Source organism: Phoca vitulina, unplaced genomic scaffold (assembly GCF_004348235.1).
Source record: "Phoca vitulina isolate PV1807 unplaced genomic scaffold, GSC_HSeal_1.0 scaffold19, whole genome shotgun sequence".
In the NCBI taxonomy this organism is placed as follows: Eukaryota; Metazoa; Chordata; class Mammalia; order Carnivora; family Phocidae; genus Phoca; species Phoca vitulina.
The window spans coordinates 30,532,531-30,559,645 of record NW_022589722.1 but is presented as its reverse complement, the minus strand read 5'-3'; the positions used below and the strand labels follow the sequence as shown (position 1 = coordinate 30,559,645).

Below are 27,115 nucleotides of genomic sequence, written 5' to 3'. Positions count from 1 at the left end.
CCCTCCACACAAGGGTTTGTAAACACGTAAACATAAAAATAAAGCAACACTACATGGAATAAAACAGAATTCTGAGGTGCTGGTGGTCTTCACTAAGACTGGGCCCACCTGCGGACGGTGAGGGGGGGAGGCCTGAAGAAATAACCATCACTTGTGAGCGCCGCTTACCACTCACCGCTTCACGCAGGCTCAGGGCACCCCGTGCCCAGCAAGTAGACCGCAGTCACACAGACGCTTCCTGCCCTCACCCCGCCAAGCTCTAGCAGCCGCACAGAGCAAGCAGAAGCCACTCGATCTGTCCTCTGCACCTTTTTTAAGAAACCATCGGCAATACCCTCTAAATCACAGACTTCCTCTGCCTTGGAAAACATCAACTTCATGTTGAAATGTCCCTCTAGGGCCCCATGAGCTCAGAGCAGTCCCTTACCGCTGCCTGGGCTGTTCTCACTCCCAGTGATCCCACAAAGTACGGTCTGTTTTGTGAGACCACGCACCCCCATTCCTGCCAACCACGGGATGATGGGGGGATGCAGATGGGGCGCTGTTACAATAGGGCCTTCTTGTCATCACCCCCCCCCCCGGAGCCAGTGTTTCTCACCGACAAAATCACACCCAAGCAAATGAGTGATGCTCAAATTGTGTGACAGATCAATCCTGTTGAAAGACATTTGCACTTTAATACAAGCGTTAGCAGAACTGACCACAGATGTCCCCGTTCACGACAGCAAGAAGGCACTCGACGCCCATCCTGAGCTGGTTCCACTCTTCCAGTCTCATATCCTCTTCCACATCATTTTCCATGCTTGCCTACCCTGTGTCTAACCAACTTTCAGATTCATTCATCCCTGGTTGCACTTTGTAAACGTGTCTTTAAAAAACCAACAACTTAAATATTTGCTTTTTAAAAAACTTAAACACATTCAAGTAGTCACTTGACTTCACAACTGATAACTCAGGGTAAACGTTCTCATTAACTACATCACATCAAGCCTTGTCATAACTAAAGTTGAGCACACAAAGTTGAAGTTAAAATTTTATTTATGACCAGAGTAACATAAGATTTTTCATGCTTCAAAAAGAAAAAAAAAAGTCTTAAGCGGGTCTCTGGCTTCTCTCTCATTCACAACACATCCCAACCTTGTGTTTTCTGTTAACTTTCTCTCTACCTGGGGGAGCTCCAGCGCCTTCGATGGGGAGTGTCACGGGATTTGGCAAGAAACCACATCAAAAATAGCAGCCTCTGAAAAGGAAAGTGAGCAGGGTCCCCGCCAGGGTCACGGTCGGAGCGGCTCCCGGCGTGCGGCTTTCTGCCCCTGGCTGACCCTGACCGCTCCCACGGCCGCGGGCCCTCTAGAGGCCCTGTCTGCCTCGCTGCATGTGAACCCCAAGAGGGCCGGAGGAAGAGACTTTTAAGAGACGAACAGAAAGGCTGGACCTTACCCCACAGAATAAAAACTCGGAGAACTTGGAATTTACACTCTAACTAAAAGCTGCAGTCTTCGTCTTGTGCTCCACTTGTCGTTTCTCAGCTGTCCGCCAGTGTGTGGACCCGGCCAGCACTGAGCTGCCGTCCGGGGCCCCTCCGCCGAGGTCAGGCCTGCCGTTCTGGGAGCTGAAGTCACTAAAATCAGGTAATTCCAAAGAAGCCCGCTGAGCTGGTCTTTCTTTTTCAAAACATCCCATTCTCAGCAGCAGATGCAGCGCCTCCAACCAGCACCGGCTCCCGCTTTACTACTCAACAACGCGACAAACGCTGCTAAGCTTTTCTCCACGGTAACAGACGTTTCCACATAAAAATTATAAAATTTAAATGTCTAGTTTTTTTTTCCTCTTTGGCAACTACTGTTGCTTGGACAGTCCTCACCCTCCCCTTATTAGAAAAACCACCCTGACAAAGGGGGTGCGTGGCGTGGAGCCCGGAGCCCGGGACCCCTTCCCGCCGCCCATGGTCCCTGAGGTAGCTGGCCGCCGGCCGCACAGCGGCCACCTGCCGGGTGCGCGTCCCCTCCCGAGCAGTCACCCCCCACAGCGGGACCTGCACGCAGCCCTCGAGGCCGCACAGCCCCACGGCTCTTCAGGGTGCGGGACGGGTCAGAGGGAGAGATCCCCCGCGGAGTTCTCCGAACATTCCTCATCGTTTGGGTTATGGCACTGCGGTTACAGAAGGCTGGTTTTCAAGTTGCAGGTTTTATTGGTTTTAAAGATTTCAAGACCCTCCAGCATCATCTGTTCCAACAACAAAAAGAAGGAATACGAAAATGTTAAAACTCAGCTTAAAGGAGTGTTTGCGGAGGATCTCTAGTTCGGGAACTGTCTACGGCTTTTCTCCCACGCTCAACACTCTCAAAGTGACCCCATCCAGCAGCCGCTGCCACCTACAGACAAGGCTCTGGGACTCGTACAACCGTCAGGGAATCTCGACGCCCGGATGTAGCCCTTTCCCTTCCTGGAGGACCGGGAGCGGGGAGCGGTCACCCGACGGGGGGGCCATGTCACCACGCGGATGGCAGGAGCCCGCCGCAGGGCAGGGAGGACGGCAGCCGGCCACACTCCTCTCGCTCCCCGGCCCCCGGGGACCCGGAGGGCTTCCCTGAGGACACGTGCCTGCCTGGGGCGCTGGCACCCAGGGATCCCCTGGGGCCCCACTGGCTCGCCGCCGGCCACAGCGCCCCACCGCCCGGGGGCGGCCCTGGAGGGGGAGCCGCGCATACGCAGCCACAGCAACACCACAGGCTCTGCCTTCTTCACTCGCACAAGTGACCAAGCGGCCCCAGACAGGGCGACAACACGGGGCAGGAAAGAGACCAGTGGGAAAAACCACCTGTCCTGGAGGAAAACAATCAAAGCACTCATTTCACTTTTTTCATTTTCATTTGCTTACAGACGTCCTTACTAGCTGAATTCACACTCCAAATATTTGCCAAAGACTGGAAAGAACTGTATTCGAAATGCCCCTGAAACAGCATTCTCTGCCTACAGGTGTGTGTGTGTCGAAGGATGTGCTGCAGGGGTGGCTCAGCGTCCTCCAGAAGGCTCCCTCCCATCTCCTCCTGCCGCCAGGCCTACCCAGCGGCGACACTCTGCCCACAACGCTCAGTTTTTTCCTTGCTTCTCCGGTCCTGAGATAACTATGGTTTCCTCGATTGTTTCTTTTGACTCTGTTCCCTCCTCCTTGATTTCGTCCTGGTTGGACCTCCTGGATTGATTTCTGCTGTTTTTCTCATGCCTTCATGTTCATTTTCAGTCCTTAACTTTTCAAAAACTTTCTGGGAGATTCTCAGAATTATGTTGTAGCCTTTGGGTTAAATTTTTATTTTGAGAGCGTTACCGTTAATTTCTGGGAGCTCTTCTTTTCTGACTTACTCTCTTTCATAGCATCTCCCCTCCACGCCCCCGGCCATGACTGTGATCTCTTTTCAAATTTCTAGAGACACCAGGGGCTTCCCTGGCTATCTGACTCTACTCCATTCCTGAAAACACTGGGATTGAGGATTTTCAGATAACAGAGTTAACTTTTTATTACTTTAAATAAGAAAACATAAGCAAAATGCCCTTAAACACCTCTCTGACAACCCACTAAGAATTTCTAGGGCTATGAAGCATGTCACATGTCAGGTACCTGTTATTCAACATTTAAATGACGCCCCAGGGTGGGGGGTGATGTTTGAGCAGTGCTGGGACACTGCATTTTTCTTCTGCATCATGAGGAACATGTGCTGTTGAAACAGTCTGTTGTAGATACAGAGATCGCTGATGAAGACAGAGAACACTGAAAACTGAGCCAGGTATATAAAAAAGATTTCCACCTAAATATACCTTCATCAAATTCCTGAATGTGAGAAAAAAAAAAGAAGATCCTAAAAGCTTCCAGAAAGGAAAGCAACAGGTCACCTACAGGTCACAGAGACCTGGGCTGGCAACAGACCCTCTCCCAACAGGAAACTGAGACCCGTAAGACAGCGGAGTCCCTCGGGAAAGTAGGAAGCAGAACCCCACACTCCGACCACGCGTGGAGAGTAAGGACCACGAGAAGACACCTGCAGACACCCTGGGCCTTGGGGAGCTAGCCCGCTGCACACAGGGCTGTCACAGCCCCCGAGGGGCCCGGGCAGAAGAAGAGCCAGCAGCAGCCCAGGAGGCCAGGGAGGGCAGCTCGGGCCTGGAGCGGAGCAGAAGGTCAGGGTCTCGGGAAAGGGGGGCGGGCGGTATGACCGAGAGAGTGATACGTTAAAAACACTGCGAAACGTTGATTTTTTGGACAAGGCAAACAGAAATCTAGAAACTCCTCAAAAAAATAAAAAGCAACACCAGCAACTCCCAACATGCAACAAACAAAAAATGCATTTGCCCTTGATATTGAGAACATCCTGCAAATGACTCCAGTCCCGTTAACGCAGCACCCAAGTTGGTGAACCAGGAAAAAAATACCTGCACTATTTTAATAAAGTAAGTGCTTTTGTTTCCAACTTTGAGACAACTGACAGGCAGACCGGGGGGCTCGCTCCGGCCCGGGCCGTGACCACGCACCCAGCACTGCCCACAGAGAAGTGGCTCGGCTGGGGGAGGGGCCGGTGCAGACTCGGGAGTCCCACCCGCGACCTGGGCAGCTAGAGATGAGGCGCCCTGGGCCCTGGAGGGAGGCCGGGCTGGGCGAGCGGCACCAGATCCCCTCCCAGAGGCCACGGGCCTGATCCACTTAGATAATCGGTTTCCGAACATCTCAGTCCGTGACGGAGGGAACAAGAAACAGGATTTGAAGTGGTATTTTCTGGAGACTGAGGGGACGTAAGTCGGGACAGCGGGCAGCCCCAAGTGGCCACCGGCACTGCTCGGGGAACTGGCCGTGATCGCGTGGCGGATGCGCTCTGTGAAACCGGGTGACCCGGCGGGCGTGCTGCTGGCCTGGCGCGCGACCCCCAGCACCGAGACACGCTCCCGGCCGAGGCCACGCCCGCCACCCCGCCAGCCCCCCGAACACGCGGGGGCCCCGCCGCACAGAAAGCACCGTACCCGCGTCCGACCGGCGGGGCCGTTTGGAAACTTCCATTCCGTTCTCCTCCAGCTTCCTCTTGGCGCAGTCCTGACACGCATTCCCTGAAAGAGGAAACCCTTTACTTACAAGCTGATCTCTTCCAGAATCCACCCTTCAAGGACCCGTTTATAAATCTGACTGTACTGAGGCGCCGGCCCACGACCCCTGCCAGACGCCACAGGGGACACTTTGTCCCAAAGAGAAGGTGGACGTGGGAGGCACGTGTAAGTGACAGCGTGACACTAATAAAGGTGTCCCTCCACAGGGCAAGGAGGCAGAGATGGAAAGCGGAGCACGACGCTTGCGGGGTCCCTACACTGAAGGCCGAGCACCGGGCAGAGCCCAGAGGCTCCTCTCCCCCCGCCCCCTGCCTGACCGAAGTGGACAGCCTGGCGCCAAGGCCCCGGGGCCACCGACAGGAGGACAGCGCCGCGACCGAGCGCAGTCCTAGCTCATGATTCATTGACAGCCAGAGCTGAGCCTAGCGACAAGAACCTTCACCTTGCCAACCAGCAGCACGCAGAAAAATTTTATACAAAAGCTCAGAACCTTTGCAGTGAACATTTCGGAAAGGGACGGGACAAAGCTACTACACCACAGACCCCATGGTAAAATACGACTCGAATCTTGTTGCGATTGCCCCGCAACTCTTGCTTGTGGGACGGGAAATCATTTTCAGGTGCCAGCACACAAGCCATGTTCACGCTGCGCCTCCCCGCTGGAGGGACACATTTTTAATCCCTCCACTGTCGCAGGGACCATCACGAGGCCCCGCTGGTCCCCATCTCTGGTGGGGCCGGATTACGACAGGTTAGGCATTTACTGTGAGAAACACTTTCACGATTCTACAGTGGCAGGAAGATAATGGAACGTGTAGGCAAAAACCAGGCTGGTAAAAATCAAGATCTGCTTTACCCAACAGTGTGGTGCTGTCCACTCGGTCAGCATCTGGAGAAGAAAGGAAAACAGTCAGCAGAACCAAGACTTCACAGGCTCTTTGTCCTCAAGCTGGCAGTGGGGACAGCGGCCAGGCTGCTCAGAGAGACAGAGCGACAGTGACCGAGAACCTGGATGCCAGCTCGGGCGTGCTGGGGGGGGGGGGGGGGGGGGGGGGCGGGGGGCGGCGCGCCCCCCCCCCCCCCCCCCCCCCCCTCCCCCGCCGGCGGGGGGGGGGGGGCGGGGGGGGGGGGGGGGGGTCAGCGCGTGGAGCGCAGCACAGCTCGGCCCGCCTCGCACACAGGGAGAAAGGGCACCCGCTGTCGCGGTCATAGCTGTCAGCGCCAGGACACCACCTCTCCAGTCAGGAGAGGTCCTTCACGAACGTAAGGACAATGTCCTTAAGGACCCGGTCACAGATTATAAGTCCAGAAGACCTTTCGGCCCCGACAGCTTGCCAGAGCCACTCAGCTGCCAGGGTCTGGGAACGCAGCCTCCATGGGGCCAGGAAGGCACCCAGGGGCCCGCACCCACGCGGGTGGTCCATGAGGTCCTGGTCCTCCGGGGAGCTGTGTGTGCAGAGGCAGGAGAGGCCGTGGGTAGGGGCAGGATGGGGAGCGCCTCCGCCCTGCTCCAGAGCCAGGCCTGTGGGCCTGTTTGGGACACACTGGATTCCAGTCCCAGCTCCAAAATCTCTGGGAACTACCTGGGCAAGTGACTGACCTCTCTGAGCTGGTCTCACCACCTGTCAAATCACCTACTTAAGTGGCCATGGATACTGGGACTGAAAATGAAGGTCTCAAGGAGGTGAAACTCAGAGCGGAGTGTGGCCCAGCGAGCGTCCGGCCCGGCTCCTTCTCTGCCTCAGAAACGGACTAGTGCCCTGCCTCTACTCTCCTCCGTGGAGAAGCAACTTACGCCGGCCCACAGGCTAGCCACCGGCGGTTCCGACCAGGACTAGTGGGGACAGATGACGCTACTGGACCCTGTGTGCATCCAGTTACCTGTGATCTTGGCACCCTCTAGTCTTCGAGGTCACAGCGGGCACGTGCAGTGCAGTGGCTGTGTGCTGACCCAGTTCCCCTGCCCGGGGCAGCAGGGCTTGGTTCTTGTTGTCATTAAATCCAGCCAGTCCAGACCTTTCCAAGTCTGCCATCCTCTATGTTAAAGCCATTAACTGCCCTATGTCAGGATGACCAATTTAAAACCTGCTCCATTATCTTGGTCATTCCTGGCAGTTCCCCAAAAGCTGGGCCCAGGAGAATTACTTAAAAAGGTGTGTTGCACGCAGCAGAACAGGGTAAAGATGTTATGTGCAAAAAGATGTAAAAGTCTTCATGAGATCATTTTGTGCCTCTGCAGTTTTAACTTGTAAAACGCAGCGAGGGCCTAAGGGCACCTGAGGGCTCTGTGCTTTCCCAGCTTCGGTGTCTCCGCTGCGGACACTGGCGGGCGCGGTCTCCTGGCTAAGGTAACTGGATGCATGGCGAGCCGTCTGAAACAGGAATAAACTCGGACTGCTGTCGGCACAGCCTTAAGCGCTCACGTCCTGTGCACAGAGGTCACCGTCACACCAACTACCCCGGCCTTCTATTTGGCACACACACCTTTTTAAGATCACCAGAGGACTCGGGAACTTAGTGGTACAGAAGTTACATCTCCGTTTTATTTTATAGCGTGCAAATTGGATCTCAAAACAAAAAGGAAAAACCGGAAAGAACTCAATCAGTCTCGTACCTGGAAAAGTCGAGAAAGAAAACCCCCTACCTGGACTGCGCTGCCTGCAGATCTGAGTGGCAAGGTCCTGCACGTAGCCAGGAAAGTAGTCAAAACAGTCCCCATAGGACACGACTTTAATCCCATGCAAAAGCATGTCTGCTTGGTGCTTGAAGAAATGGTCTTCACTCTCCTTGAGCACGACCATGTAGTGCTCCAGCTCCACCCTGTTGGGCACCGAGTACAGGAAGAGGGCCTGGAAGATCTGGTCACGGAGGGTCTCTCCGCAGCCCACAAACAGGAAGGACTTGGTGCGGTACAAGTTCTGGAGGACTTCCTGTGGAAAAACCAATGAAGAGCCTGGAACGCTCATCCGAAAGACAGCGAGATCCTCAGCCCGACCGCCAGCTACGGGTTACACCTTTAGAAGGTGGCTCAGCAACAGGCCCTTCCCACCAGCCACGCCGGGGACAGAGTGAGAGAGGCAGCGCGCACTCCAGACATGCTGTTCACGTCAGCCCAGCGCCGCAGGCGAGCAAACAGAGGCCCACGCTGAGCGGACGTCCCTGCTCGGCGCTCATGGGAGCCCCTTCCTCTCCCAGGTGGGAAAACAGGTGCAGATCCCAGTCAGGTCCGGTGTAGATGTGCTTCCAAGTGAGGAGAGCCTAACGCCCACCCCACCCAGCCAGCCGGCCACCGATCCTGTGGTACAGCCCCTCAACTCAGATCTTCTGGGACTGTGTATAATTTTAAATTCTTAAAACACGAAATAAGGACCTTCCATTTGTTTCTGTTCAGAATGGTGCACATGCAATGCTCGGGAACTGATGTGTCTCCACGGATCATAGGTGGGAGCCAGGGGGCTGCTATCAGGAGAACCAGGTTTTCGGGAGTGAGGGCAGAAGAGCTGAGGGAGGAGGGGACCCGTGACAGTGACCCAAGGGAGCAGGGCAAAGGGGATGGCAAAGATTCAGGGGGCCACTCAGGCACGCAGCAGAGAGTCACCGTTTCAGACATCCAACACCTTAGCAAGAGGGCCCGTGTCCACCCAGGCCTCTCCAGTCACCCGCCGGGCCACGCCTGTGCCATGGGCACCAGGCCGGGATCAGCACAAGGACCAGAGCGCCGGACCCTAGACGACCAGGGACTCAGTGAAGATACCGGGGTTTCTAAATGCGCTAATAGAAGACTATAAAAAGCTGAAAAGCAGCTTTTCCACTCTTCATCTTCTCCAGGATATCAAAAAAGCTTCCCAGAGAATGAAGCTGTAAAATGAGGTTTTGAAAGTGAGAGAGATTGCCATGCAGAGAAAGGAGGTGCCTGAAGCCGTGCGCGCGCACACACGCACACACATGCACATGCACGCACAGGAGGCGGCAGGAGCGGCCCGAGCGAGTGTGCACGGTTGGTGCAGGGCCCCGCAGGCCGCCCGGGGCATCCGGCCGAGGCACCAGCACTTGGAGACACAGCTGCAAACAGGGCCAGCTGTGTGCACTGCGGGGCGGGCGGGCCTAGAGGCCAGGAGACCGCCTGGACGGCCACCAAGTACCTAGTGGCCACCATGTCCCAAGGGACACAACCAATGCCTAACGAAGGCGGGCCGTACCATTACTTCTGGGTCCTGCGTGACATCTTTATACCCCGACGGGTCCAGGACCATCCCGCAGGGGTCCGTGTACAAGCCGTGAATATGAAGAACGCCGTATTTGATGTGCCCTCTCGCCCACTGAAGGACCTGTCAAAATCAAGCCAAGACAAAGGGGAAAACCACGTGTTACTTAAAACAGAAGAGGAAACTCTCTAAACTGGGTGCGTGGTCTTTCCGACCTACCTCGGAGAGAACAGGGAGCTGCTTCGCTTCACAATGCTACCCGCAGGGCCCAAGCGCCAGCGGGCTGCTGGGGCGGGCGCTCCTGTCGGGCCGGAGAGGACGGCGACAGAGACAGACAGCCAGGCGGAAACCACCCCTAGCCCCCAGGGCTGCAACACGCTCTCGGGACTGGTGACTTTAGGGGACTGAGAGGATACCTTCTAAGGGACACATTGTGCTTTAATTCCTGCTGTGTATATGTTGTGTTTACACCCAGAAAAAAGAGATACAGAAAAAAATAATAACTTATCAAATAGCTCTACACCGATTTCAAGCTCTAGAACAAAAGTCCTTAAAAAGAGGCACATCCTGGGGCGCCTGGGTGGCTCAGTTGTTAAGCGTCTGCCCTCGGCTCAGGTCATGATCCCGGGGTCCTGGGATCGAGCCCCACGTCGGGCTCCCTGCTCAGCGGGAAGCCTGCTTCTCCCTCTCCCACTCCCCCTGCTTGTGTTCCCTCTCTCACTGTCTCTCTGTCAAATAAATAAATAAAATTTAAAAAAAAAGAGGCACATCCCACGTGCTGCAGTCTGTCCTCATGCCAGGGAGGCGGGCGGTCCCCACAGCGCCGGATACCTGGACAAACTCCGGCGGCTCGGCTGGTACAACCCGGACAGATGGGCCGGCCAGCACCTCCGCCATAAGCCCTTGGCAGCCTATTTCCAGAGATGCTCTTCCCAACAGCAAGCAGGCCTCAAAGAGGGGACCGGTCTTGGGGGTAGAGAGCAGGTGTCCCCTCACGTGTCACTAACAGCTCAGAAGAGGGTGTGACCCATGGCCGCACCGGCACCGTCCCCGTGGGCTATCCCACAAGCACATGGCCACCTGCCAGATTTCTGCCAAGTTCTGTGACGGGAAAAGAGCCGCAGAAGAGAAACTCAGGGTCTGAGCCGGCCACAGCCACACTCTTACTCGGGGCCTCAAGGGGGCGCCATCTCTAGGCCTTGGGTTCCTGCAAGGAGGGTGGGAGACCACCCTCAGGGCAGAGCGGGGGCTGGGGGGGGTGCCCAGTATTAGTAAGGACATAAAATCTTGAAGCAAATAGCAACGGACACAAACAAGTCACAAAAGAAATGTAGTCAATAACATGAAACCATGATCAACCTTAACAAGGAGAGAAACAAAAATGTAAAACGTTCACCAATTTTCACCTCAATGGGGGAAATGTGTTTTGTTTTCTGGTGACACCATGCGTTCGCAAGCCATGGGAAGGGGACACTCTCCCATGTGGCTCATGGAAGTTTTAAACTGGCTATCTTTCTGGAAAGCAATTTGGTAACATATCATCTGTCTAAAACACTCGGGCCCTTGGACCCCACAACTCTTCTAGCAATTTACCCTAAAGAAATAAACAAAGACACAGAAGCGTAAGGATTTTCACCATAGCGTTACTTATTATCGTGGAAATATGCTAACGATAATAAAGAAAGGCTAATAGTTACTTTTTGGTTTGACAATGACATTGCCATTTACAAACATGCTTTTAAACACAGCTTAGTGACAGCAAAATGCTCAACGTATAATATTAAGGAAGAAAATCAAGATAAAAACGCTACATATGGCATATGGCATAATCCCGATCTGTGAACAAGGGGATGGGACTACCCAAGCTTCGCGGCACTAGGACCAGGGGCGATTTTGCTTATCGTGACTCTTCTTGCCCCTAGCTGCACCCCCCCCCGCACACACACCCCAGGCCTGTAAGGAGTCCACGCACATGAGAAGCCTGCGGGACAGGATGCATAACGAAGACAAGGATGGGTGGTGAGCAAAGTCCAGAGTCGGGAAGGGCTCAGGGTCACTAACGTGCTGGAGAATGAAAGCTCAGTCCGCCTCCCAAGCAGCGCAGACACCACCCGCCCCCGCCAGCCCCCTGCCTTCTCCTGCCCGGCTGCCCGCCCCCCCTCCAGCCCGCAGCCCGCACCTTCGTCTTGTCCTTCAGGTCCAGAGACTCCATGGGCTTGCTCTGCTGCTGCCCGAAGAGCTCCAGCAGGTTGTCGTAGTTGGTGGTCAGCACCATGGTGCCCCTCTCCATCAGGCTCAGGATGGACTGCAGCACCAGCGGGTTCTGGATGTGCTGCTCCAGGTTGTCGAAAATCTCCATCAGGCAGTCCTGGAAGAAGTTGGGCTTGGTGTCCCCCGTACGCTACAAGGAAGTGGAACAGAAGTTACTGAAAACACCCTCTCTCCGCAAGTACCGAGCACCTAAGCAGCAATGTTCTGGTGCGAGTTTAGAAGAAAGGAAACCCTGACTCGTCGAGTTTACTGAAACCCTGGGGAAGTGGGGGGGGCGGGGGGGGGGACGGACGGCGGGGGGGGGGCAGACAGACCGCGGACAGTCAGTCAGTGATACGTCGGTAGCGGCCAGTGCTACGGGAACAAAGCCGGGTGCTGCTGGGGGCACAGGCTGGGTGGGCCGAAGGGCACCAGGGAGGGCCTCTGATAAGGGCCGTCTGAGCAGAGACCTGAGGGAGTAAGGGGCCTCGGAGAGCGCGTCCCAAGCAGGGGAAAGAGCAAGTGCAAAGGCACCGAGGTGGCAACTGCACGGTGGGTCCGCCGGGGAGCAAGGGGCCCTGGTCGCAGGAGAGGAGCGGGGTAAGGTCAGCAGGCGAGGCGACCGGAACCAGATCGTGGGAGGCGCTGAGGACTATGGGAGAGGCTTCAGATGGCCCTGCGCCCGCAGAGGCACTGCTGCAGAGGAAATCCTCAGTTAGGGGAAACAGTGTGGACTCTGCTGCTGGGAGATCCGGCGGGGGGAGAGCGCCAGCCGGCCTCTGGATGGAGCAGCAGGGCCGCCTCGGGCGAGCGGCAGGGACCAAAGCCTGGCTGGGCCGGGCTCACGGGGACAGGTGAGCATGTGGCAGCAGCAAATGCACACACCCGTCTGGGGGGCCCTGCTGCGAGGGGAGCAGAGCAGTGGGGTGGAGGCTGGCTCGCGGGGTCAGGAGGTTTCCTGCGCTCCAGGAAGACCGAGCCTCCCCAGCCACCCCGCCAGCGCCAGCTGAGCGGTCGACGGAGCCGGGACTGTGCACCGACACCAAATACCTCGGCCCGCCCTCAGGACTGTCCATCGGAGGTCACTCCGTCCCCGTGGATGTCGCAGGTCACAAGACCCTCGTGTGAGCGCTCCTGGCTCCCCGCACTCCCTTTCTGACACTCTCATGTCCCTCTCCAATCCCGGAAACCCTTCCCTTGTTCCCAGTGGGTCCATCAGCAGGAAACCCCCACATCTCCCTCTTCTTCTGTGAGCGTTCCCTCCTCCCACCACCGGAAACCGGCCCTCGCTCGCCATCCCCGAGGCCCTCACGCCCACCGGGCCTGGGAGGACAGGGGTGGATGGGGCTTGCCGCCGAGTCTCTCTGGCTGTACTTCTGTCACAGTCCCTGCTGGTTTCTTCATCCACTGAGATGACCGTTGTGCATCGTGGCCTCCCCCACAGACCTTGTCCCACCTTGGCCACCCAGCCTCCGGTCACATCCCACGACTATCACTCCCAAGAGTGGGGCCCTTCCAGAACTTGTGGCCCAGGCTCCCGCCGTCTGACCCTGCAGCACCTCGGCTCCCAGGGCCGCCCCAACCCCATCAAGGCCGGCACACCACTGGCTCGAGGGCCCCGGATCCTGGGTCTCCAGCCCCGCCGGCCTCACTTCTCCCACTCAGCAGCTGACACCCCATAATCTGTCACCGCGACCGTCCCCCAGACAAGCTTCCCACCTCACTGCCCTTCCCGCACTTTGCTGGATTTCCCGGCAACTCGGATACAGCGCCCCCCAGCCCGCCCCGTGCTCAGCCTGCTCAGCGTGGTGGGGGGACCCCGCCGTCCTGACTGGCCTCGCTTTAACTCCCGTTTAGCAAGTTGTACTTGGGTGGGAGCTCTAACTGGGTTAAACAAGCGCCAGCCTCCCTGGCCTCTCTCCGAATGAAGCACCTCACCTGAATGTGCCCCCCACCTACCCCGGCGCTGCCCAGCACCCCCACACTTCTGTCCACGGACCCAGCCCCTCCTCCCAGGACAGGGCTCAGCAACCCCGTCCATAAAGGATCGGAGAGCCACTGTTTGAGGCTCTGTGGGCCTCAGGCTCTGTCACAACTACCCGACCCTGCACCCCAGCATGAAAGCAGCCACAGACAACATGCAAATGACCCGTGCGGTCGTGTACCAGTAACCGGATTTACAAAACGGGCGGCGGGCCAGGTTTGGCCGGGGTTGTAACTGGCCAGCCCTGCCCTAGATCCCAGTTGCCCCATATTAATAGAAGACCCCCACGTGGGAGAGCTGCCCGGCTGAAAACCCTTCCCAGGCTCTGGGAAGCTGGGCACGGCCACGTGGTCGATGTGGCTCCCTCATCAGGCCCTGGAGGGGAGGAGACAGGAGCTTCCCCCCCGTGTCCCCCTCGCTGGACAGGCACACCGTCATGGCAGGAGCTGGGGTGGGGGGGGGAGGCTACCCCACAACACGAGGCGGAGGCCATGCCATGAAGACAGCAGAGGAGCAAGACAGGGCCCAGGCCCCCAACAGTGGCCACCCACCTGCTCTCCCGAGGCTGCCAGCCAGATGCTTACGTGGGAAACAGAAACATGATCACGTGGAAGCCAATAGTGGGGGTGTCTTTACAGCAGCTAAACTCTCCCAGGCTCCCTGATGACTGCGCGGACTCCTTTCCATGCTTTCCGTGCAGCATCTCCAACACCTGCCCCACCCAAACTCTCAGAGGATGGCTGTGCTTTAACAAGCTAGAAGTAGCGAGCAGAAGCCCGCCACGAGCCTCTACCACGTCATGTGGCTTCCCGGCGGCTGACCTGGCCGAGCAGCTGCCCGAGGCGGACCCCCACGCCTGCACCAGCGCCCGACTAGAAGGCATCCCTTGGTGACGGTCTCCTGTACGTCGTCCCTACTAGATCACTTCCACCTGCACATAAAGTGGCTCTAACTTCTCCCATCCTCAGCAGTTTGCAGGAACCACCTGTCATCTGAAGATCCGTGGATGGTCTGCTTACACCCAAAACACACCTCGAGGACACCCCTCCGCTAACGGAGTATGAAACCCCGCAGCACGGCGACATCGCAGACGCCCCCGCCCGGATTCAGGCCCCCGCTGGGCTAGCAGGGGCCCCCTCCGGCACCACCCCCCCCCCCCCCGGCCCCCCGGCACGCCTGGCATCACTGCTGCTGAGACAGGTGCTGTTCTAATGGACCTGAGACTTCCGGCTCATCAGCCCCCCTCTGCCGAGAGCTGAGCACGACAGAGGCTCGTAGAAGCACACGTGTTAGAGCTCCAGGTTCCTCGACCCGGTCCGGAACCACGTTACCCCAGGGAACCCGGAAGCGCCTGTCTGGGAAAGACTTACAGGGGACATCTTCCGGATCAGATCATGTGCGACCACCAGCAGGTCCCGGTCCTTTGTCACCTTCCGGCGGAACTCCGCCACGTCCCCCGGGTGAAGGACCTCCAGCTGCTCGGCGGCCTCGATGACCGCCTCGATGCAGCCCCTCCACGAGCAGAGGGCGGGGATCCCCGGGGCCACGGCGGCGCTCACGCCCGTCCCGATGACCAGCAGCAACTCCTGCGGCTGCTTCCGGATGAGGCTTTTCAGAAACTTTCTACTTAACACAACGGAAGGAGAGAACAGAAGTCAACACGGAAAGTATCGCAGCCACAAGGGAAAACAGTGTCTAGGAATATCTGTGAAGCGTGAGGTCAAACAAGGCCACACACCCTTCCCTACCTCACACCACCTGATGATAAAGCCTGTGCATTATTCTCTTCTGTGTATTATTTTACATGTTCTATCCTCGTTCCATAAAGGACCTGGGGACAGTTGCGTCTTATTCATCTTGAGGCCCCCGTGGTGTTAAGCACCCATTTAAGTGATATATATGGGAACAAAAAGCTATCAATTTTAACTCCTTTGAAGCTGTCAAGAGCCTGTAAATACCAAGCATGATGACAAAATGATCCCTGCTTGCAGTGACAAGTAAGAAAATTCCTGGCCAAAGCTGGTTTTCTGCCTCTTACGCACCCGAGCCCCTCCCGAGCTAACACCTCCTGATCTAGCAACACTTTTAACAAGAACCACCCGTGGTCCACGGAGGGTCAGAGAGTGCTCGCCAGTGACTCCTGGCATGCCTCGTCTCAGATGTGACCCTGGGACCACGTGTTGCTTGGAGACCAGGTTACTGTCACTTCTTTGGGCAAAGAGAAAACTGCCTTCTGGAACATTTCTTACGCTGAAGCGAAGGGTGGCTGCACAACCGCCGAGCTTCCCTCCTGACACAAGGTTCTCATTCCATGCTCACCTCTGCAGGTGCTGAATAAATATAAGTAACACCGAAGGGGACGTATGACAGAGACCATCTACCTGTGTGAAGGTGTAGCTGACCTTATTTACCTGGATTTTTGTTCACTTCTGTTTGTTGTCTTTTCCACTGGATCCATCTGTAAATCCTAAAGAGAAAAAGTAGTCAGAAGTGACTTCCCAGATAAAAGTTCTTTTATTATATATATTATATATATTATATGAAGAGAGTTCAAGCTGCAATTAAAATCAAAGGTCCTGGATCTTTATTTAAATTAGAATACCTACAAAATGTCATAGACAAAACACATACTTCGTAAGCCACAGGTCCCTCCAACCAGGCCAGGCAAAGCCTCAGATGCAGATTCTCCACAGCTCTGCACTGGACAGAAAAGGAACAGGAGGGAACTCGCATCCCACCCGGACCGTGCAGGGGCCGCAGTGGTGGGTGTCCCCTGCCGCCCCCTTTAGGACTCCAGAAGGGTTTCCAGTGGGCACAAACACAAATGACTTATCACAGAAGGAAGTACGGAAGCTGGCCCAACAGAGCGGAGCCAGGAAGCGGTTTCTCAGGGTGTCTATGTGCCCCGTGGGGTGCAGTATCCTAGCGCAGATGGAGCCCGGCCCCACCCAGCAAGTCTTCCCGGGCACAAGCCCCTTGGCCACGCTGAAATCCAGTCCAAAGAAAGAGCATAAGTAAAAGGTCAATTCTTAGCTTATGTAAAACAAGAATCTTCAACCAGCTAGGTCTCTATTGCCAAACTATCTCCATATTCTACAAATTTTGCAGAATCACTTTCCTCCAATTTCCTACTGTAGACAAGGAAATATACAGAAAAATCAAGCTGAAAAAGCCCATAACCCTACTACCAATGAGCAAGAACTGTTACGAACATTTGCATATGGCCTCTAGATGGTTTACATTTTTCCCATCATTTGAGTCCAAAGGTCATAGCCCACTTTTTTCCATGCGTTATAATAAAAGCATTTTCCTGACAACCATCTTTGTGCACAAAGATTTTTCTCTATTTTGGAATCATTTTTTTTTTTAGGAGAGATTTCTGAGAATTGCTGAGTTAAAGAATATTGTACAAAATTTCAGCACATACTGGCAAACTACCTTTCAAAAAAGTGATCAGCAGAATATGGGGGTGCCCTGCCTGAAAACCACCTTTCTGCAAGTGCAGTCTTGTTTTTTTTTAATCTCAGAATCAGGTCACCAAAAATAATTTCCCAGGGTAGGCAAACAAGGCTCAATCACCTTATGGCATCATTAGATTTTAGAGCTAAATGGGTTCCTAAGAGTATCCCCTGACAATGTACACACAACTGTGTAGACGCCTGGATGCCTCTTCCCACCCTGTTGTGCCCCGCCCTGCCCCGCCCTGCCCCGCCCTATCCAGTCCCATCCCGTCCAGTCCCACCCCACCCCTGCCCGTGGAAAGGGTTCAGAGCTTCCATCAAACTCCCAATGGTGTCTGTGACCTTTCCCCAAATGTTAAGAAATCTCAGTCCACAGGCAAGAAAAATGCTGCTCCCAGATGCCTGTCATCTGTCCAAAAGGAAAGCAAGGCAAAGTTAGGGCTGGTTCTCTACCTTCACGCCATCCTCCTTCCCGATACAAAGTTACTACAAGAGCCATCAGGGTCAAATCTTTTTTTTAACCTACTAGATACCTTCTAAGGAAAAAAACAAACATTGGGGCTTTCCACTACATTAAGAAACCCTGGATGCCACCCCTGAGATTTCAATGGCTGACCTAACTATTCACCAATCCTCGGTTTTAACAACCATAAAATACGAATTCTTGCTAACTGACCAAGTTTTGAAAGCTCGAAAATCTCTCCTATGAAAGGTGCTCTGGAAGCTCAATTCGCTGAGTCAAACAGCCCAGGCTCTGACGTGCCAACAGCGCAGCTTTCTTAACCTCCCACTTCAGGACAGAACTTGAAACTCATTCCTACTCGATCCTATTGGAGTGAATATGAGATGCTTATCAGCTGACTCATCCAACTGCCTCCCACCCCTGCCCCCCAAAATCAGGCACATCCCTTTGAATAGTTACTCCTGGGAAGGGGCCTTTTATCTCAGCCTCCTCTACACACATTGTAGAGTATTTTTCACAGTCACTGGTCAACCAGAGACTTAAGAAATGCCCCAAACGGCTTCTGTGGTTAAGACCTTTAAAAATCTACCTGTAGTTCTTTCAATTCTTGTGCAACTTTGTGCTCGTGGAGTCCTATGCAGGACTATCGTACGAACTGGAAACCTAAACACTGCATTTGCACATCTGCAAAAGGGTATGAACAATTCCAACTTCTGTGGGCTAGACTTAACTCCAAAATTATGTGATCCCACAGTTTTCCGAAAGAACTTATCCCTGTAAGCACTGAACACTTAGAGAACAGATCCCAGCTTGCCCTCCCGTGCAGTCTGCTGCTGGTTTAAATGCTCAAACCTCTTTGTCTGCCTGAGCTCGATGAAGGTCGGGAGCTGGCTCCTCAGACAGCACTTCGAACAGAATCCCAGGCTCCTGCCTCAACAGGCAGATGCACCTCTGGACTTCCACACCGCTGTGCACCTTTAAGAATCAAAGTCGCCAACAGGGAAGTCCCCAGTGATAGGAAGTCTCCACACACGTGCCGGGATGAGCCGCACGGCTGCCCATATTTAGACATCCACAGCTCATTCTAACACTGCATGCTAGAGACACGACCTCACTTCCTGTTCTTCCAGCAGAGTTCACATCAGAGCCAAATCTCACCAGAACCTAGAAAGTACCCCCAAATCGCTCCTTTTTCTGAAACCAAGGGCCAAGGAGATTTCCAAAGCAACTCGTACCAGATGCAGGACGGACAGCGAGCCTCTGCCAGTCGGCTCCCATACTCAACACCACTCTGCTAGGCCAATCAGCTTCGCTACGACAGCAACAAAAGCCTTCAGAGACCTTTTAGAAGCTGCATCTTTCGGTTTCCTTGGTGACCGTGCCGTCACCACAGTTTGCAGGCCCAAAGCCAAGTCTTCATAGCAACCCATTTTTTTTTTCAAGGACTTATCAGCATTTTCTGAAAGCAAACTCAGGCCCCAACACAGATCTGTAGAAGCAGTTCCTGTCCTTTTCATCTAAAGCCATGAATAAAAGTCCTCACAGGATGTTTTCTGCTTCAAATCTGAGATCACGAGTATATTATGAACTAGCTTCAGAGTAGCCAGAGACTGCCTTATTCTTTGAACCCCCAGCATCCAGCACGAAAGAAATGTTCATCACACTGAGTCCAACGCAAAAGAGAATCAACTATGAACACGGCCCTTGTTATTTCCAGCTAGCAACACAGAGCCCCCTCCCAACTCCCTAACCCCACTGTGTCAGACCGCTCATGAGCTTCCCCGACCATCCTGCCTCCTGCTAACCACGCCGTGCACAGTCCCCGCACTCCTAACTCCGGACCTCATCGTGTGACTTCTTTGGCCAACGAGAGATGGGCAAGCAAGCAAGCGTCTGGTGAGTGCTTTGACTCTGGAGCCAGCCGTCTTGGAACTCGGGCCCCGGAAAGCATGGTCTCGCCTCCCGGGAGGGTGAATGGCCTCCAGGGGAGAGCTGAGACACACGGTCAGGACACCCCAGCACCCGTCCACCCAACACGTCAGGGGCTGCCTGGGGCTCTTCGGTGCCAGTCCAGCAGCCAGATCACAACTGCAGGAGATCCCAGGGAGGCCAGCCGAAGACCCGCGGAACCAGGCCCAGACGCTGATCCGCAGAAGTGACCTTTGAAGCGCTCGCTACCCCACTGTTCTCCGCTGCCAACAAGAGCACAGGGATGGGAAAGGAAGAGGACAGAAGTGTCAAGAGAAGAAAAAAGGAATGAACGGCTCAACGAGGGCTCCAATCCACAGTTTTGAGGGGGAGGGAGAAAACGTTTGTCCAGAATAGTCTTTATTAAATTAGCATAACAAAAAAAGTTAAATTAAAACGAATTACTTTCTATTACAAATTACACTTTCACTTTACAAGCACAAACCATGAATTAGAATCTGTGGGGTCCTCAAAAGTATCCTTAGAAAAACCTCTTCATTTTTTTCTATAAATGGGTTTTATGCAGGGAGATGAGAGCTCTTGAGTTGTGTAGCACCTGGTTACGGGGAAGAGGGCTGAACTTAAGATGTATACGCAAAATACACTCCTCTCACACAGCACGGGAGGGGATGCTGCAAATATCTGCTGAAGTTTCCAGACGTTAGCTTTTACTTCACCTCTAGTCGATCCCTAGAGTGATGGGATGAGCTGCTCCCAGAACATGTGGAGAAAGTCTGACACTGGTCACTGTGACTACAAGTGACTGGCAGCAGGGCACGCCCTTGTAGAACATGCTAGCAAGAATAGCACCTGCTACAGTTACACAGTAACCCACGCGGAGAAACGATGTATCGACGTGCTGCTCACAGAAGACAGGAGACTGGGGGAGCGCTGGGGGGACGGGTTAGAGGCACCCTGCATGCTTGAAAATCTGCGTCTCGCTTTTGACTCCCCAAAAACTGAACTACTAATAGCAAGAGCCGCAAGGGATCACTTTTTACTGAGACACAAAATTTACGGAGAGATGAACCGTTCACGGGGAGATTAGCGCACGAGACATCTCAGGCCCATCGGGCAGGCCTCTACCTCCCCACACGTGCAACAGGCGTTAACTACAAAATAAGGACGGCCGGACAGGGTTACTGCAGTCAATTTTATGCAGTTACGTTTTAATACTTCATCTCTACGTTTGTTTACATTTTCTCTCCACTGAGAACGAAGTCATGTACAGTCTATAAATTTTGATGAATTTTAACTTTTTTATAACAGAGTTGTGTAGACTTTATAGTAGTAAATGATAAAACAGACTAGTATCTACAAATACCTTACGCATTCATTACATACCTAACTTTTTCTGAATGTTTTAGTTCAAGGTTATGCAGCTTGTCTGTTTTTTTTCAAATTGTCACAAATCTCAAAATAACATCCAACAGATCTACTGAAAACAATCTGTGTGTAAGTGGACCCACACAGTTCAAACCCATGTTGTTCAAGGGTTGACTGTTATTAGCATTAAGTGTAATCCATGGAACCAGTGTGGCTCCTAAGGACTGGGATGTCCTACAAGGAGGCCAAAACCTAGCCATTGTACTCTCGCTCCACCGAGGCAGGCCTGGAGCCCTGGGAAGCATAAAGAAGTCTTTTCCCGGTGCAGGTCCCCCTACAGCACACTCCGGCGACTCCCAAAGCTCCTGACACCAACACTGCTGGTTAACACCGTCCTCTCCTTTTACTCTGATGGGATTCCCACAAACTCCCTTCTTTTTTTTTTTTAAGATTTTATTTATTTATTTGACAGAGAGAGACACAGTGAGAGAGGGAACACAAGCAGGGGGAGTGGGAGAGGGAGAAGCAGGCCTCCCGCGGAGCAGGGAGCCCGATGCGGGACTCAATCCCAGGACCCTGGGATCCATGACCTGAGCCGAAAGCAGACGCTTAACGACTGAGCCACCCAGGCGCCCCCAAACTGCCTTTTTCATAGCAACCTGGCCCCCCATGTGGACTCGGGGGTGGGGGGCACAGAAGCAGAAATCACTAGGTAAGCAGAGTAGGCTTCCGAGGACATCTGACAGCCATACTTCCAACCCCAAATGAATCATCTGGGAGTGATAAAGGTATTTCTGGGGAGTTTGATTAGCATGACTAGGTTCGCCTGATCTGGAAACAAGGTGCAAATGGACAACAATCAAGCTTCCAGAACTGCAAAAGAGAGGTTTAGCCCAGAGACCACAACAGAGGCAGCACTGGGGCCACCACGGGGAAAACACCACCGCTTCCCCAGCAGGGACACCTCTCTGAACCTGTTTCCAAACGTGTCAGCTGTCTGTGAAAACTTCAGATGAGTCCACTATCCCAGAGATTCTTAATCAGCTGTAAAATGTTTACCGCTATAAACTACCGGTGCAGCGGCGGACCACCCTCAACATCTGGGGGCTTCCAGCTCGACCACATACTCATTTAGCCACAGTTCTGCTTAGACTTCCTCCCAGCCGTTACTAACAAGGCATCTTTGGCAGGATCCGTTTTTCTTCAATTTACAGAAAACACAAAACCTTAATTTGAACACATGACAATTGACCAATCACTTTTTAAATGCAGTCAAAATAAGTTACAACAGAAAAAAAAAAAATGCTTCTTTTTAACAGTTATAATGTATTCATTTGTTTCTTGAAACCCGAGCCTCCAGAGTTGCTTGGGCATATATCCCAAAGGAAGAAAACAACAGAACCCACCACTCACAGGAAATGTCCAAGGCGCAGTTTGGTTACAATGGCAACATGAGTTACTGACATTTCCTGTACCCTTAGGAGCTTCAGGGGGAAGTACTCGGCTCTTTACATGCATTACCTCACTTAATCCTGTCAAGAACCCCGCGAAGTGGTCATTACTATTGCCCCTCATCTGGCGAGGCCGACAGCAAACCCTTCCAGAGGCCAGTCACCAATGGTAAAGAGAGTCCTGTGCGCTTCCTCCTGACCTGAGTGCAGCTCAGAACGGCAAACAAATACACCTGACATTTTACCCGCAACCTCGCCAACCACTAGTGTTCTGTTTTGCAGCGTGTCCAGCAGATGAGACACGTCGAATTAACTCAGATAGACACGTTACTTAATGAGAAGACAATAATGGTGAGATACACCACCACAAAGGCCGAAGGCAGGCTGACCCGCCAGTGTTTAGCCATCCCAAGAAAAATAAGAGGTGTTCTAGAAAGTAAACCTCTAATGAGATGTAACATTACAGAATCCTAGAGCTGGAGGGATGCAAATGGTTACGGGGTGCCAGATGCCCTAATTTTAGAGCAGTGAAAACGGAGACTCTGGGAGGTAGTGACTTAGTCCCGGCCCCCCGAGGAGTTAGAGACAAGCTAGGAATTCGCTCCGGGCTCATGGCCCCTAACCTTGCACCATCCTGGGCACTACCTGCTCCCCAGTGAGTCCAAAACTTCCTCTAAAGCACTCATTGCAACGAAGGCATCTCTTTTTACCACCAAATCTTCACAAATGACCATGGCGTTTAGCAGTTTCGCCGGCTCCCTTACGCAGCTCATTTTCCAGAAATGCTAAGAACAGCAGCTGCCGTGAGGAAGTCTAAGAGGCTGCCGGCAAAACCACCAGCTCCCAACAGTTTTCTGTTTGATCTAGGCCAGCTCGACACCCCACGGTCCATGCTGACTTCAGCGGGGACAGACCAGACGCGCAGGGCTGGGCAGGAACCAACGCCACCTCTCCAAAGGCCCTCACTCTCCCAGCAAGGAGAGGCTCCAGGCTCTAGCAGCGTCTCTAGGAAAGAGCCCAGACTTCGGAGTTGAAACAACCAGGGGCTGGCTGTACTACTTAACACAGGGGTAGGTCACTTACTCTGGGTCTCTCTTTCCTTTATCTGTAAAAAAGGAATCCTATCTCACGTCTCCTAGGGTTGCTGGAAACATTAAAAGGGTAACATTTAAAAGAACACAGCCTAAAACAGGATGCTTCCCACTACACCCTGTACGTGACTGGCTGTCCTTCCTGGGTTTAATTAGTTAAAATTAAATAAATCTACAAATTCAGTTCTTCAGTCCCACCAGCCTTACTTTAAGTGCCTGATAGCCACATGAGACAAGTGCCTCGGAGAACACAGATGCAGAATGTTTTCACCACCACACAAAATTCCATGCCCTCGGCCACTGCCTACATTCTCACGACTTGTGTGGACCATGGAGAGCCACGCTGCTGCCACTCCCACACGGTCCCCGGAGGGACATTTCTGAGAAGGCGCATCTGAACTTGCCTCTCCTTCAGGGACTTCCCATTTCCGTCAGGGCCCCTGAGTCCAACCTCCAAACCCTCTATCCTGTTTCATCTCTGCGAACCTGCCCCTCCACGCTGCCCCCCGTGCCACGTGCGCATCTCCCACGTGGGCGTGGGGCTCGCGGTGACACACAGACAAGCAGTTACCCTGATGAAGCCCTCAGGACCACCCACCCTTTGGGCAAAAGGACACCACCTCTCCCACAGGGACTAATAATTTCCAAAGTCAATCTCCAGGCAGCAGAGTATAGGCTCCACCAGGAAAGGGCTGAACAGCGGTCTCTGGGGTCTAGACTCGAGAACAACCGTGCTTGAGGAAGTCACAGTCGGCACCGTGACCACGCCGGTCCGGGACCCTCTATCTCTCAGCCAGCTTCCAGACAAGAGCCGCCACAACCAGTGATTGTTCATCAACACAAAACCCATCTCCCTCCCCTCCGCAGGCCCGACTCCGTGCCTGCATCCCGACCTCCCTCACCCACCCCCTTCTTTGCCACGCCGCGTCCCAAACCCTGCACTCTGCCAAACTTCCCGATTTCCCCATTCTGGTCTCCCTGGAATCTCCCTCAGTCCTCCCCACAGACCAACTCCTACCTTGCTTCAGCCCTGAGCTGCATCACCATTTCCTCAGGAGACAGAAGCAGTAATTCAAGAAAGGACCAAGGGCACGAGCCTCAGGGAACAATGGATTCACCCCACTTAAGATTCCCTCTAATACTACCCTGAGGACCTTTTCATTAACGAAGCAATCCATCTCCACCCGTCCCCCAGGATGGTCTTCTGCTCCAGCCACACTTGTTTCCAAAATCCGCTATGCTTTGCGGCAACACCTCTATATACACACACACACACACACACACACACACACACACACACACACCCCCCCCCCCCCCGAATGACTGTGGCAAACTTTTCAACCTCAACCTTCAAGATCAGCGCACCTGTTACCTGTCAGCTTTCCTCCCCTTCAAAAAGCCCTCCAGAACACCGCTTCCTGGGAACTGGGCTCCCACCCCAGCTGGGCTGCAGGCCACTACTCAGCTATTCTCACCCTGTGACAATTACCTACTTGTTAACCCTCCCCGGTCCATCCCGCCCGCATGGGGCCCTGAGAGCAAGGACTCTGTCATCTCCAGCTCGTGCCAACTCCTGGAAACTACCGGGCATTCAAAAAAAAAAAAAAAAAAAAAAAAAAGCTCCACGAATGAAAAAATTAAGCCAAGGAGACAAGCTCAAAGCCTGATTTGCCCTAACTCCCTCACCTGCGCAGTTCTCCCTCCCTCCACGAGGTCAGATCGGTTCTCTAGACTCTTCTGCGGGGCCTCTGGAGTCTCACCAAAGAGCATTAAAAGTTTAAACACTGTCCCTGCTCCAGCCTCAACACAACAGTAAACAGAAATGAAAATGTGGGGGCCGAGATCACACCCCCTGCCCGGTTACAAAGGGTCATCAGGTGACCTATTAGACGCCCCTACTTCATTTATCTTATCATCAGGAATTTTCACACCCCAGGGAAGACTGTCACAGATGCCCCTCGGGGGTCCTGGACCTCAGGTTTGAGAAACCCTGCCTGGAGATGAGCCGAACGGGGACTGGACGCTCAGAGCAGGCGGCAGAGAGAGGCAGGGGGGAACCCCGGGGTGGGGGCGGCGGCCCCGGGCTCTGCGAGGGGGCTGGGGAGCGAGGGCACCGGGGGCCTGCGCACCTGGACGGCTGACCCGGGGCGGGCTCAGGAGGCCCTCAGGGGGTCCGGGCGTCTAGGGGCAATCCTGAATGATTTCGGGCTTCCGGAGTCCTGGAAGTGGCAGGGGCAGAGGTGGCCAGGGACTGCGACAGGGTCTCGGGGACCAGCGGTCCTGAGGGGCGTCTCGGGGGCTGGGGGACCCCGGGGAAGGCGGGGAGGGGTCACCGGGACCGAAAGGGCTCTGGGCCCGGCCCCCCGGGCCTCCCCGCCCAACACCCCTCACCTGCGGGGCCAGCTCCCGCCGCCGCCTTCCCGCTCAGCGGTCCACCTCGCCTCCGGCTCTCGGGGTGGCCGCGCGCTCCCCGCGCTGGGCGGGGCGGGCGGAGGGCGGCCAGCGGGCGGGAGGCTGCGCGCGCAGCCGGGGCGGGAGCCGGGCTCGGAACCGGAGCGGGAGCGGCCGCCGCGTCGCCCTCAGCCGCCGCGCTCCCGGTGGCCGGCCGCCGCACCGCCGCACCGCCGCAAAGCCCTCCCCCGCACGCCCGCCGTCGCCGCGCGGAGGTTCCGCCCCGAAACCAACGGCCCCGCGGAGGCCAAGGCCCCGCCCCCCGGCCGCCGGCCCCGCCCCCGGGAGTCCCGCCCCCTCGGGCTCTCCGGCGCAGACGCGGTGGAGGGCGCGCGGAGAGCTCGCGCCTTTGAACCCGCCGGGTTGCGCGTCCTCGCTTCTCGCGTCTGCAAAATGGGCGCAGGCGCACGTTGTAGGGACGTGGCGAGCGCTGCCGTGAGGCCGGAAGCGCCGCTCGGCTGCCGCGCCCTGGGCCGCGTTGGTGCGTGGCTTCGGCGCCCCGAACACGCGCTGCCGGCCAGAGTCCTGTCCCCAGCCCCGCGCTCCGCTCTTTCAGAGCCCTCCGACCTCAGAACCTGCGCGCGCTCGTTATCTTCTCGCTCCCTGCCGTCCACGGGCGTCCCTGGGTCCCCAGAGGCTCGCACGGAGCCGGGCGGTCGGAGCCCAGGTGGTGGTGAATGCCTGAGGGCCCTCCCCGTGCGCTCCCCTCATCCAGAAATGCGCTTCCGCACAGGCTGAGCGTGGCACCGGCTGGGGTTCGGTCCCCGAGGCCCTGTGGCCTGGCCCCTCTGTGCCCCAGGGTCTGCGTCCGTGAGACTGGGGTGCTGGGGCGAACTCAAGGTCACGCGTGCGTGCGCTGGGCTCAGGAGCACGCAGTCCTGTTACTCGGGCGGCCCCCTCCTCCTCTTGTCTGCCCCTGCAAGTCAGCTTCCCTGAATAAGACCCGATTGGATCAAAAAACACTTCCTCTGCGCAGCCTTCCCAGATCCGCCCGCCCTGCCCTGCCCTGCCCGAGCGAGCCAGCCGGACGGAGTTAATGATTATTTCTTCTCTCCTCAGCATTATTTTTAAAGCTTTCAAGTTGATTGTTAACATCCCCCAACCCACCCGGGAAGCGTCTGCGGTTCAGCCTGTGAACTTTCGGGGGCCCAAGACACCGTGGGGGACGGTGGCGTGGGAGTAAACAAGGCAGAGGTGGGCTCCCTGAGCGGTGCGGGGCACTCACCTGAGCACTTGGTCGGTCCGTGCGCCTGCATTCAGCCCTCGGAGCATCCCCGTGTGGAAAGCGCCATCGTGATTATTGCAAGAGAGACGCAGCTTCTCTCAAGTTGTGGAAAACTACTGAGAGGTGGTGCCACCTGGCTGCCTTGAGCA

The 27,115-nt window shown here is 55.0% G+C and overlaps 1 protein-coding gene across 11 annotated transcripts; it reads right to left on the bottom strand.

Annotated features, from left to right (window-relative positions):
* Positions 1-1,029: 1,029 nt before the first annotated feature.
* FAM118A (family with sequence similarity 118 member A) lies at positions 1,030-27,115 on the bottom strand. Of its 11 annotated transcripts, none has more exons than XM_032416434.1 (9): positions 26,967-27,115; positions 15,942-15,997; positions 14,901-15,156; positions 11,476-11,697; positions 9,291-9,419; positions 7,736-8,021; positions 5,948-5,980; positions 5,011-5,094; positions 1,030-2,226 (listed from the first exon to the last, which is right to left on the bottom strand). In XM_032416434.1, the coding sequence occupies exons 2-9, from the start codon at positions 15,986-15,988 to the stop codon at positions 2,207-2,209; spliced, it is 1,077 nt and encodes a 358-aa protein (XP_032272325.1). In that variant the 5' UTR covers positions 15,989-15,997; positions 26,967-27,115; the 3' UTR covers positions 1,030-2,206. The 11 variants fall into 11 exon arrangements, with proteins under 11 accessions (XP_032272325.1, XP_032272326.1, XP_032272320.1 ...); XM_032416435.1 differs by having other exon boundaries at positions 1,032-2,226; positions 14,901-15,153; XM_032416429.1 differs by lacking the exons at positions 1,030-2,226; positions 5,011-5,094; positions 5,948-5,980; positions 26,967-27,115 and adding an exon at positions 26,309-26,326 and having other exon boundaries at positions 6,242-8,021.